At 40.6% G+C, this 12224-nt stretch overlaps 1 protein-coding gene across 1 annotated transcript in view; it reads right to left on the minus strand.

The window, feature by feature from the left end:
• The window catches only part of ITGA11 (integrin subunit alpha 11), an 81252-nt gene that overhangs the window by 30794 nt on the left and 38234 nt on the right, over nucleotides 1-12224 (minus strand). Inside the window, exons 10-13 of the mRNA XM_020982483.2 lie at nucleotides 10262-10465; nucleotides 4945-5075; nucleotides 3878-4044; nucleotides 1941-2083 (exon numbers count right to left, since the gene is read on the minus strand). Of these exons, the coding sequence (XP_020838142.2) occupies nucleotides 1941-2083; nucleotides 3878-4044; nucleotides 4945-5075; nucleotides 10262-10465 (645 nt within the window). The remainder of the gene's footprint in view (nucleotides 1-1940; nucleotides 2084-3877; nucleotides 4045-4944; nucleotides 5076-10261; nucleotides 10466-12224) is intronic.

Raw genomic sequence — 12224 nt, forward strand, 5'->3', positions numbered from 1 at the left:
GAGAGGAGGAAAGAGAAGAAGAGAGAGGAAGGGAGAAAGAGAAAGACAGAGACGGAGAGATACACAGAGAGATTCACAGAGAGAAACAGAAACAGAATGAATAATGTTACTGAGTCAGTTTGCTAAGAAAAGGCATGTCTAGGAGGTTAGAAGCCTAAAAGTCTGTATATGCACAGAGAGAAGGGGATTGAAGCATGGTCAGAATAAGGCTGAGCCTTTGCATCAAGCCAGAGAGACTTTGCTGGGTTTTGGGTTCTAACACACTCCCACGCAGTTTAGGGCCATGATATATGTGAGAGGCTGATCAGATGCTGTATATTTGAGTGGCAAAGTTCTGAACTCTCAATGGGGCCCCTAGGAGAGAAGAGCCCTCCAGGGTATAGGAGTGGGGACTGGATATTGAGGAAGGACACAAATAGCCCCAGACATCTGGTCAGTATGAGCAATATAAATAATATGACTGCCAGTGAGTTTGAATGACAGAGATTTGTCATTAACATCAGTTCCCTTGGGGATCTTAGAATCATTTCGATGAGTAGTGTCAAACATAAATAGAAACTGATCCTTGCAGGCCACAGATTAACTTAGAAAAAACCAAATCTTCATTATCTGTGTGGTATTGTATTCTTGTTTATTTTATGAAACATTTCCCAATTACATTTTGATCTGGTTCCTGCCTAATTTGAGAATTTTCAGCTGGTGGTCTTTGAGTTTAACATCTGTGATTTAGACCATTCCAATCCCCAAAGAGATTCTATTAAAATGTAATTGGGAAATATTGAACAAGATAAATAAAAATACAGTGGAGCATAGATAATGTTAATATGTGGTTTTCTAAGTCAATATGCATCTGCAGGGATCCTTATGTACAGTTGGCTGTTTTTATTTGAATTTGACACCAGTCTAAAAGAACAAGAGGGAGGTGATAGAGCCACCCTGCTTCAATCAGATTAGATGTGGAGCGTTGTATCTAGTTTGGAGCACCACATTTTAGGATCACAGGCATTTCAGGAAGGTGAATTATGACCAGAGGACAGGGACTAGAGAATATACCAAAGATATGTATGTGTGTGTGTGTATGTGTGTAAGAGGGTTGGGATAGTTATCTTTAAGTATCTGAAAAGTGTCATCCATGAGAGGGACTATACATTCTGCTTGACTGTAATGGGGAGAACCAGGAGCAGTGCGTGGAAGTTGGGGGGAGGAAGAAGAAGAACATGGATTTCAACTAAAAATCGGAGCTGTCCAAAAGCGCAGTGAGGTGGCTCGGGAGGTTTTCAAACCAAGAGTGTACGACCAGTTTTTGGCAATATTGTAAAAGGGATTTTTGGTTGACTGTGGGATGGGAAGGGATGTTCATTTGGTCTTTTATGATTCTGAGACACTGAGAATGCTTCAAGAGAATGTAACCTCCTTGAGGGTAGGGACTGTTTTTTGTTTTTGTTTCTGTCTTTATGTCCCCAGCACCTAGCACTGTGACTGGCGTCTAGTAGGAACTTCATTAAATAGGTATTGAATTGAAACTAAAATTATGGGTTGAGCTAGAATTAGTGGGGAGGGGTCCACAAATTTTAGATATGTGTATATATACATATGCAAACAAACATGTATACATATGCACATATACATATATAGTATAACTATTTCAATATATTTGGTTTCCTTTGCATTCCTATGTATTTTATGCATTTAAAAGCATTCTGAGAAAGGGTCCTAGGGGTACAGGACACAAAAATGGTTAAGAAGCCTTGGGCTAGATGGTTTCAGAGGACCCTTCTAGCTCGACGACCTATGAAGATGTGCTCTTGAATAGATCCAAGCTATACTGGCTGAACTCACCCACCTCAAGAAAGAGATGCCTGCCGTGGCCCCAGGGCAGGTCACATTCACTACATCAGTGCTTTGGAACAAACTGACCTAAGCCCCAGTGTCAGGCTTACCAGAACGTGGAAGTTGATGCGGTCACAGTATTCATGGCCAGCAGAGAGCAAAGCTGTCCTGTGTGTGTATTTGTCTGCATTCTCATCCAGGTGGGCTCGTGGTGTGTACCGCCGCTCATCAATAGTGGCATTGTACTTGATGCCTGGAGAAAGTGGGGGTGCACAAAGTAGTAAGAAGGCAGAACCACATTCAGATGCCAAGTGGATTGTTTCTCCTCATTTAAGCAGCTCTTAAAAATCACACTTCCTCAGTGAAGCCTTTTCAGGCTTGTTGGAGAAGAACGGACACTTCTCTCTCACTCTAGTCTGAATAAGGAGTGCTCATAAAGATGGGAAGGGATTGAGAATAGAATAAAGGAAAAAAGAAGGATGGAAGTCCTGTAGCGGGAGCATGGGAAGAAGAAAGAGGGAAAGGTGAAGAGGAATAGAGGGAGGAAAAAGTGAGAAGAGAACAGGAAAGAAAGAAGGGGAGAAAGAGAAAAGGAGAGAGATAGGAAGGAATGAAAGGGAAGAAAGAAGCTTGTAAGGAAGAAGACTGCCATGGTAACCTTTTACAATCTAGTTTCTTTTTTTTTTTTAATGCATTATGTCTCTAATTTGGAAAGGCTACCACCAAAAGGTTCAGGATATGGCCTAATGATCTTAAAATTTAACTGAACCAAAGACTATAGCATGTCTTTCTCAATTATATTTTTCCTATTAAAAAAATGAGACTTCACTAGAATAGGTATACATCAACAATTACTATTCACTAGTTACTATATTTAAAAGGCTACTCAGAATTTAGAGCAAAAATTAAAAAAATGCAAACACCTAGGTACAAATAAGTGCCTTATTCACTAATTTTTAATTATTTTTAATCACTGCTTAGTCTAACATTGGTTGTTACTCCAGGCTTCAGTGGTCACAAACCTTCCTTATTCATTTTGAACTTTTATTGGCTTGTTCAGGTCTTATCTGAGATACTGGGATCCATGGGCAAGTTTGAGCCAAAAACCTTTGCAAAAAAAAAAAAGCAGTTTCCATTTACATCAAGCGCTATTTCTCTTCTCATCTCATCTACCCATCTCTGTCATTAGATTCAGGTAATACTGGAATCTGCTTGATTCAAGTGGATCAAAGCCAGGTCAAAGGAGAATTACAGGAGAATCACACTAATTTGTATTTTTTGACAGCTATTTAGTGCTGCAGATAGAATGCTGGGCTTGGAATCAGGAAGGTACCCGTGTATACTCACCTTCAGACACTTATTAGCTGTGTGACCTTAGGCAAGTCACTTGACCTCTATTTGCCTTAGTTTCCTCTTCTATAAGATGGGGTTAATAATAATACATACCTTCCAGGAATGTTGTGAGGATCAAATGAGATAATAATTGTAAAGCACTTAGCAAAATGCATAGCAATAGTAGGTACTACATAAAATTATTATTATTATTATTATTATTATTATTATTATTATTATTATTATTATTATTATTACTACTACCACTATCTTCATTTGCTTGACTCCTGGATGCAGGAACCCTGTTCACCTTGACCACAGAGGCCTAACAACTCTCCCTTTTTTACATATCTCCTGTTTCCTAAAGCTCTGAGAGCTATCAACCTCCTGACTTTAGCCTGGTCCTCATCTACCTATCCTGACTTGACCCAATTTCTTCACCCCATAGGATCTTTAGCTCTTAGTCCATCACCTGCCCAGTTACTGTTACTGCCCAGTATTTGTGATCTTTCTCCCCAGGATGTGCAAAAACCACTAGTTTCTGAAAGGGCTTGGAATTAGGAAAAACACAAAACAAAACACTAGTCTGTGGGAGGGTGTAACTTCCATAACATGTTTAAACAGAATACAGCACAATTTTTTCAATAGAAATAGAAGGGGAAAAGAGGGGTCTGAGGAGGAAAGGGAGAAAGTGAAGGAGGAGAGAGGTGCTCACCTACAGTTGCACTTTGGAAATGAGGGGACAGGAAGATGGGCAGGAAGCAGAGGAATGCCACCATGCAGGTTGAATCCTTGCCATTCCGCTTGCAGTCCTTGTGGAAGATGTTGATCTTGGATGGCTCGAAGTGGATGCTGGCATTGATCTGAACCACACTCCGGGACCTGGAGAGAAGGAGTAGGGAAGAAAGCGCTATAGCCCCCTGGTCAAGTTCGTGGGGCTGCTCTGGTGAGAAAGAGGCACCAAGTGAGAAAGAGGAGATAGAGTTAGGAGGGAACAGAGATTATGTTGAGGTTTGGATGTCTCCCCAGATCCTGAAGGAGTGGGCCTGGGAATGCATCAGGCAACTAACTCACGGTCACGACAACAATTTTTCTATGATCTACCTGTAGATTATGAGGTCGTATGATCATAGAGTTAGAAGGATCTTCAGAGGTCATATAGTCCAACTCCCTCATTTTATTGATGAGGAAACTGAGACCCAGAGAGGTTAAGCAACTTTTCAAGGTCATTCCAGTGACCAGCCGAGGATTCAGATTCAGGATATCTAATTTCAAGACCCACATTCTTTCCAATTCACCATACTGCCTACAGATATGTGTGTGTGTGTGTGTGTGTGTGTATGTATGAGAGAGGGTGCTGAACACAAGACAAACTGCTTACTATGCATGAAGAAGACTTGTACCTATCATATTTGAGGGTACCTCAAGATAATTGGTTTCTTATATTCAAATTTTTTTCTGCATATCTTTTTTCCTACTAGATTATAAATCCCCTGAGAATGTGAATATGCCTTTTTAAATCTTGGTGTCTTTCTTAGAATTTGGCATAGCATCTTATGCATTAATAATATTAATTAATTGATATTAATATCACCAGTAAAATTAATAATATCAATCAATAATAATATCAATATGCAGGATGCTATGGCGCTTAATACATATTTTTTAAATGAATGCGTGTCAGCTGCTAGCCCCTTCCTCCCTGTTCCCCCCTCCCCCATATCCAAGCCCTAAAGAATCTTCAGATGAAGCCAGAAGCCCCCAAAAGTGGGGATGACACACCATAAGATCACAGCACCACCAAGGGATCCCACTGCCAAGTCAATGAGTCCATCTTCATTGAGGTCCAGCTGCCCATGGACACTACAGCCAAAATACTGGAGACCTGGGGCCAGCTCTGAGGATGCAATTCTCTGTAAGGTGAAAAAGAGAAAGCTGGGCTCATCCACCTCCAGGTGCAGGGAAATTGGGAGGGCTGGAGCTGGGGAAATCTCTAGGTATACTTGGAAGAGGGAGCTGCCTATATGATGTGATTTGAAGCTGCTGGGAAGATCCCCTCACCTCCCAAGCTCAAGGATATCTTTCTCCAACGCTTCATGGGGTGCTGGAAATTTCCACCATTAATATAATTGTTTTGGGTTAAAGCAGGGCCTCTTAATCTTGAGGTCCACTCACTGCCTGACCCCTCCACCCCCCAGAAGTCCATGCACTGATTTCATGGGGGCCTTTAAATTTGGATGGGGCGAAAATACATCTATATTTCAAGACAATCAGTTTCCTTTATAAGCTTCTGTATTTTATTTTATTCATTTAAAAACATTATTCTGAAAAGGGTGGATAGTTTTACCAGACTGCCTAAAGGGACCATGACTCAAAAAAGGTTATCAACTTCTGAGTTGAGGCAGTGTTTTCAGAAGGTCTTTTGTTAAAGTGATAATTCATTGCCTAGATAGGGAAACACGTAATCCCTTGTCCTTATTAACATGAATTAGCTCCTCAGATTAGCTTGTCACCACCAAAGAACATAATTCTAGGGAGATGGAATACAGGTCAGTTCTGATGTAGAGGAAAAGGTAGGGAAAGGTACTATCCAGGAGGCCACAGTAGGCACAGGAGGTAACATGAGGGTACTGAGCATCTGGTAAGGTATTGTGGAATTAGGGAGAAAGAAGGGTACTAAAGGGGTAAAGGAATGCAAAGTTTGTCCGCTTCAGAATTTTAACTAGTCACTTGTGGCTAGAAGAAAATTGAGTCACTTGCTGTGTAAGTCATTGTCTATAAAGGCAATCCATGGACTGAGAATCTGAGTCCTAATGCATTCAGATGATGTGTGGTAAGCCTGTGACATTTGGGATATTCACCATATAGTCTCTTGGGTGCATCCTTTTCAGCAGTGATAACGGCCTCTTTTCATCCTAGGGCTCAGGATACTTTTTTTTTAATAGACTTTTTATTGATAACTTTGGTTTTTTCTTTATTTTCCAAATATATCCTTACTGCCCCTTTTCCTAGAAAGCTACTCATTGTAACAAAAAGTAGAAAAGAAAAAGCCTGCCAAAAAGCAGTTCAATAAAATTATCCAAACACCGAAGTGGAGTCTATGCGATCCACACCCATCATCTCTTGCCTCTGTAAGTAAAGGAGGGAAATGCATATTCTCCTCTCTTCTTCTGGGTAAACCTGATTATTGTCATCAAACAACATTTATTTTCTTTTTGTTGTTTGTTTTCAGTTTAAATTGTAGTCATTGTGTCTATTTTTTCCTTTAGTTCTGCTTACTTCATTTTGCATCAGTTCATATAAGTCTTCCCATGTTTCTCTGAATTGTTCATATTTATTGTTTCTTATGGCACAGTAATATCCCATGCCATTCACATACAACAGTTTGTTTAGCCATTATCTTGTCAATGGGCATCTATTGATCCCAGTTCTTTGCTAAAAAATGCTGCTATAAATATTTTGGTGCATGTGGAAGCATTCTTTCTGTCCTTTACCTCCTTAGGGTATATGTCTTATAGTGGGATCAAAGTGACAAAGGCATGGACATTTTAAGTATAATTCCAAATTGCTTTCCAGAAGAGTTGGAATAATTCACAACTCCACCAACAGTGCCTCTCCTCCGCCTCTCTAATGTTGATCATTACCATATTCCGTCACTTTTGACAATTTGGTGAGACACTATTTTTGTTTTTCTGCACATGACAAATATTATCAAACATGAGCATTTTCAGATACACAGAAGTACAGAAAAGTGGATTGCACATGATATTATGAATCTCTATTATATATAGCTTGCATTTCAAAATGACATAATAGATTTAAATAAATTTAGTTTTAAAGATGTCTGGTTGGCCTGCCTTCCTGAAGATAGACTCAAATAATTCTTGGGAAGGTTTTTCTACCCTAGTTCTACATTCAAGAGGACTTGGTATAATTAAAAAAAAATAAGCACCAATAATTCCTTTCATTTGTCCAAGGGGCAGCATAAGGTAATGGACAGGATATAGGCCTCAAAGTCAGGAAGATCTAGGTTCGAGTCCAGCTTGGCTGTATGACTCCAAGGTCATACGGCAAATCATTTAACTTCTCAGTGCTCTGGGTCAGTAATGTCAAAACGCAAATAGAAATAGGAGCTACTAATTGTTCATATTCATTATTCCAAAAAATCTCTGTGGGCTGCCTATTGACTCAGTTTTAAAATGAAATATTATCTATGTTTTATTGTATTTTTACTTATTTAAAAAATATTTCCTGATTACATTTTAACCTGGTTCCACTAGCACTTGGGAGTATTGTAGACCTCATTGGGAGCAGGCTGCATGTTTGATACCTCTACTCTAGGTAACCCTCTTTAAGACTGTAAGTTGCAAAGAAGGCGCTGACCTGCATTGTTCAAAGAATTCCCCATCCAGGGGTGGGGGAACCTGTGGCCCTCTAGGTCCTCAAGTGTAGCCCTTTGACTGATCCAAATTTCACAGAACAAATCCCCTTAATAAAAGGATTTGTTCTGTAAAATTTGGACTCAGTCAAAAGGCCATACCTGAGGACCTAGAAGGACACATGTGGCCTGGAGACCATGAATTCCCCACCATTGACTGTAATAAAAGGATTTGTTTTGTAAAACTTGGACTCAGTCAAAAGGCTGCACCCAAGGACCTAGAAGGCCACATGTGGCCTCGAGACCACAGGTTCCCCATCTTTGCCTTATACCAATGAAATCACAGATTTACTTCCTATCTCTTCATTTCTCTAGCTCTTTTAACTTTTCCAAAGTGCTATGAAAGGTATTGTCTCTTGTAAGATAGGCAGGAATTATTGCACCACTTCAGGGATCTGGGACTTCATTGGTGTGGCCACTCCCTTCACTAATGCAGATCACAATTCCTCTGTGCCTAGGTAAATTCTTCAAGAGTTGCAAAACAAACCAAACAAACAAAAAGAACAAACCCAAAACATCTGGTGGCCAGTCTTCCGGTGATGAGATTTTCTGAACTTAACCAGGCTGATTGGTTAACCATACATCTCTTTCTGAGCTTCTACTTAAGTCCTCTCCAGCTTGGTAGGATCTACCCATGATGCTGGGTACAGACTTCAAGAACCTAGGGTCACGTCTAGGCCTTGAGGAAGCATTGGAATAGAAGGGCAGGAAGGAGGGTATCTCTTATTCAGCCCTAGCCTCCCTTTTCAGCCTTTTGCTAGAATAATACTGGTTAGTGTGAAGTTTCCTTCTTCTTCCTACCCCATTCTGACTTCCCTGTCCTGAATTCCTCTAATTTAGAAAATACCTGGGGCAGCTAGGTGGTGCAGTGGATAGAGCATCGGCCCTGAAGTCAGGAGGACCTGAGTTCAAATCTGGCCTCAGACCAAACACTTGACACTTACTAGCTGTGTGACCCTGGGCAAGTCACTTAACCCCAATTGCCTAAAAAAGCAAAAAAAAAAAAAAAGAAAATACCTTCATTTTACAGGTCCTATAGAGAACAGGGAAGTTTCCCAGTGGTTTCACGCTGGCACTTTGTCCTAAATAATGTATAAGGGGAGCCCTAAGGATCTTTGGGTCTTTGACCTGAGCATGGGTACCCCACTGTGTGCTGCCCACAGGGGGCATGGAGGCTCCTCATGAGAATCCTCATGAGCAGCAGTTTTCTACCTTGCCTTGTGAGTAGCAATAAAGTTTGCTTAAGCTATCTCTATGTGGAATGATGCTTTTCATCTGGACTCCCTTACATTACAATATCCACTTTACTGATGAGGAAACTGAGGCCCAGAGAAGCAGAGGTGATTTGCTTATGGTCACATCCATGAGTTTGTGGTAAAGTGAGGAGTGGAACTCAGTCTCCAACTGAGTCCTGGGCTAAGATTTCCCTAAGCCAAGACAAGAGCATCTCTCTGTCTCATCTCTTTCTTTTTGTATTTCCACTAAAATAAAAAAGATACTAGGTGAAGTCCTCCTTGGTTAAAAATCTTAGGTTCATCTGAGGGCATAGGCAGCTAAGTAGCACGATGGAGATAAAGCACTGGGCTTGGAGTCAGGAAGACTTGAGTTCAAATCCTGGTGCAGACACTTATTAGCTGTGCAACCCTGGGCAAGACCTCTCTCAACCTCAATTTCCTCAACTGTTGTTATTGTTCAGTCATGTCTGACTGTTTGTGACCCCATTATGGGAGTTTTCTTGGTATAGGTACGGGAGTATTTTGCCATTTCCTTCTCCAGCTCATTTTACAGATGAGAAACTGAGGCAAATAGGGTGAAGTGACTTGCCCAGGGTCACACAGCTAGTAAGTGTCTGAGTCTGGATTTGATCTTATGTCTTCCTGATTCTAGGCCCAAAGTTCTATTCACTGAGCCACTTAACTGCCCTACTCATCTGTTAATGGGGGATAACAGTAGCACTTACTTCACTCATTAGGGTCAAATGAGATAATATGTAAAGCACATTGCAAATCATAAAGAGCTATATAAATGATATTATTATTATTATTATTATTATTATTATTATTATTATTATCATCATCATCCCCTTAGGAGTGTTTAACCTTTTTTGTGTCATGGACCCCTTTAATAGTCTGGTGAAACCTATGGACTGTTCTCAGAATAATACTTTTAAATGCATAAAATAAAACATAGGATTACAAAAAAACCAATTATCTTGAAATACTGATGTCAAAATATTTTTTAAAAGAGTTCACAGACCCTTGGTTAAAAACCTCTTATCTAATTCATGGATATTTCCAGTGGGTAATCATTCTTAGAGATATCCCAAGTGAAATTCAGCCTAGAACTGAGTATCCTTGCTCCATTATTCACCTCCATTAAACTATAATATTTGTTAGGAGATGCTTAATATTTAAATCCAGGCATACAAAAGAGCTACCTTCCTGCTTGAATGTAATAACAAGGAGAAAAAGAAGGTAGAGTCTGTTCATATTGTGGTAGGTGGACAAAAATCACTGAGGAATAGAATGGAATTTGCCCTCTGGCTAGCAGAAAATTTTGCTTGAGGCAAGCAGGCTGGTGAGTGCTGGTATTCCCTGCAAGCCTAGATTAGAGGTTGTTTGGGGCTCAGGAGAGATGTTGCTCAGGTCGGGGAAGTTTTACCTGCTTATACCTCTTCAGTATGTTGTTCTGGAAGCCATGAAAGATATAGATGACTCCCTGGTGGTCATTCTCCAGGGGAGCTCCCACCACGATGTCATTGTAAGAATCCTGGTTGAGATCTTGGACTGAGGAGATGGAAGAGCCGAACCGGGCATTTTGGTAACCGTGGGAATCTTTTAGTGTCCCATCATAAATAAATCGGTTCTACAGACAGAAAAGGGATAGGAGAAGGCCCATGGTGAACTGGCCAAGGAGCCCCACCATCATTATTTCCTACTATTGTTAAGGCAGACCTACTCTCAGGGAGGTAACCAGGGATGTGGGAGAGGGGAAACTAAGGAACTGCTTAGATGGAGCCCTTTAGGACATCCCTAGCACCACACCCACCTCTCCTGTCTGCACTGGAATAGCTAGATAGGGAGAAAATTCTTATGTAGCTCCTTTCTCTTTGTATAATAAGAACAACTCCACTGAAGAGGATTGGGGCCTGGGGAGATCTTGGAGAGACCCTGACACTTTCTGAGTGTACAATCTTCCTGCAAGGTGAGGTGCCGTAGTCTCGGACTATCGAGAAACACTATCACTCTGCTGAAGATTTAAAAATACGTTTGCAGGACACTGTCTGTAAATGATCTCAGTATTACAGTTTGCTGATGAACTCCATCTTCATCTCCCTTTCTCCTTATCTGCCTAATCCACCTATCTCCATAATGCCCTCTGTCTCATCTATCTATCATCTATCTATCTATCTATCTATCTATCTATCTATCTATATCTATCTATCTATCATCTATCTATCATCTATCTATCTATCTATCTATCTATCTATCATCTATCTATCTATCTATCTATCTATCTATCTATCTATCTATCTATCTATCTATCATCTATCTCTAATCGAATTGTTTCTCTGTATCTATCTGATTGTCTATCTCTACCCCTATATCTAGTCTCTCTGATTCTCTTTCTCTCTCTTTTCTATGTCTCTTTCTCATATCTCTATCCATCCATGCATCCATGCATCCATTTTTCTATTTCTATCTAGGTCCTCTCTCTTTTTGTCTGTCTATCTCTCAAAATAATTTATATTACAAGTTTGTGCCCACTCTTTAGTCTCTGGCAGCCCTACTTGGTACAATGGAAAAAGCATTAGCTCTGCACCCAAGAGGTTCAAATCCCATCTCTGATTCTTGTTAGCTGTGTGGCCATGGATGGGCAAGCTTTTTAATCCCTCTGGGCCTCAGTTTTCTCATCTGTAAAATGGGGAGGTTGTACTAGATGGCCTTGAGGTCCCTTCTGGGCTTGCACCTGTGGTCCCCTGAACAAACTTATATGGTATCTCATCACTTCCTGGACTTGTGTTCTGAGAAAGCTCGGGCTTCCCTTGAACCATTGCCATGTATGGGCTGAGTCATCTCCCAACCTGCTCTGCCATAGCACCTGAAATTCCTATTACTAATGAAATTTGCAGAAGAGGCAAGAAGTATAAAGGAAGGAATGTTGGATTTTGAGAGGGCAAGGCCTGGATTCAAATTCTGCCCCTGAAATTTAGTGACTGTATAACTGTGAGCAGGTCAACCTCACTAAGCCTCTGTTGCCTCATCTGAACGACGATGAAAATGGACTAGAAGGCCTATAAAGTTTCTTTCAGTTCTAAATCTATGATCCTAGAGTCTTATGAAATTCTCCTCCTATGGGTTAAGGCATTTTGTCTTTGGAAGGCCCCAGGAAATTACACATACGTTATCTGTAGAGGGAGAGCAGATTAACCCATGATGCGCCCTCATCCATTTATCTCATCCCAGAATCAATTTGTTTACCAGATTATCTAAAAGAGAGCTGAGCCCTGAGAGGTTGGGACAAAGAACAGATAAATTTTATTTGGGGATAGGGATAGAGAAGGAAAGGTCCAGAATCTGGGATGTTCTCTGGGGAGGGATGCCTGAGTAAGACAACTCAGTGA

Source organism: Phascolarctos cinereus, unplaced genomic scaffold (genome assembly GCF_003287225.1).
Source record: "Phascolarctos cinereus isolate Bilbo 61053 unplaced genomic scaffold, phaCin_HiC Scaffold_3;HRSCAF=262, whole genome shotgun sequence".
NCBI lineage: Eukaryota > Metazoa > Chordata > Mammalia > Diprotodontia > Phascolarctidae > Phascolarctos > Phascolarctos cinereus.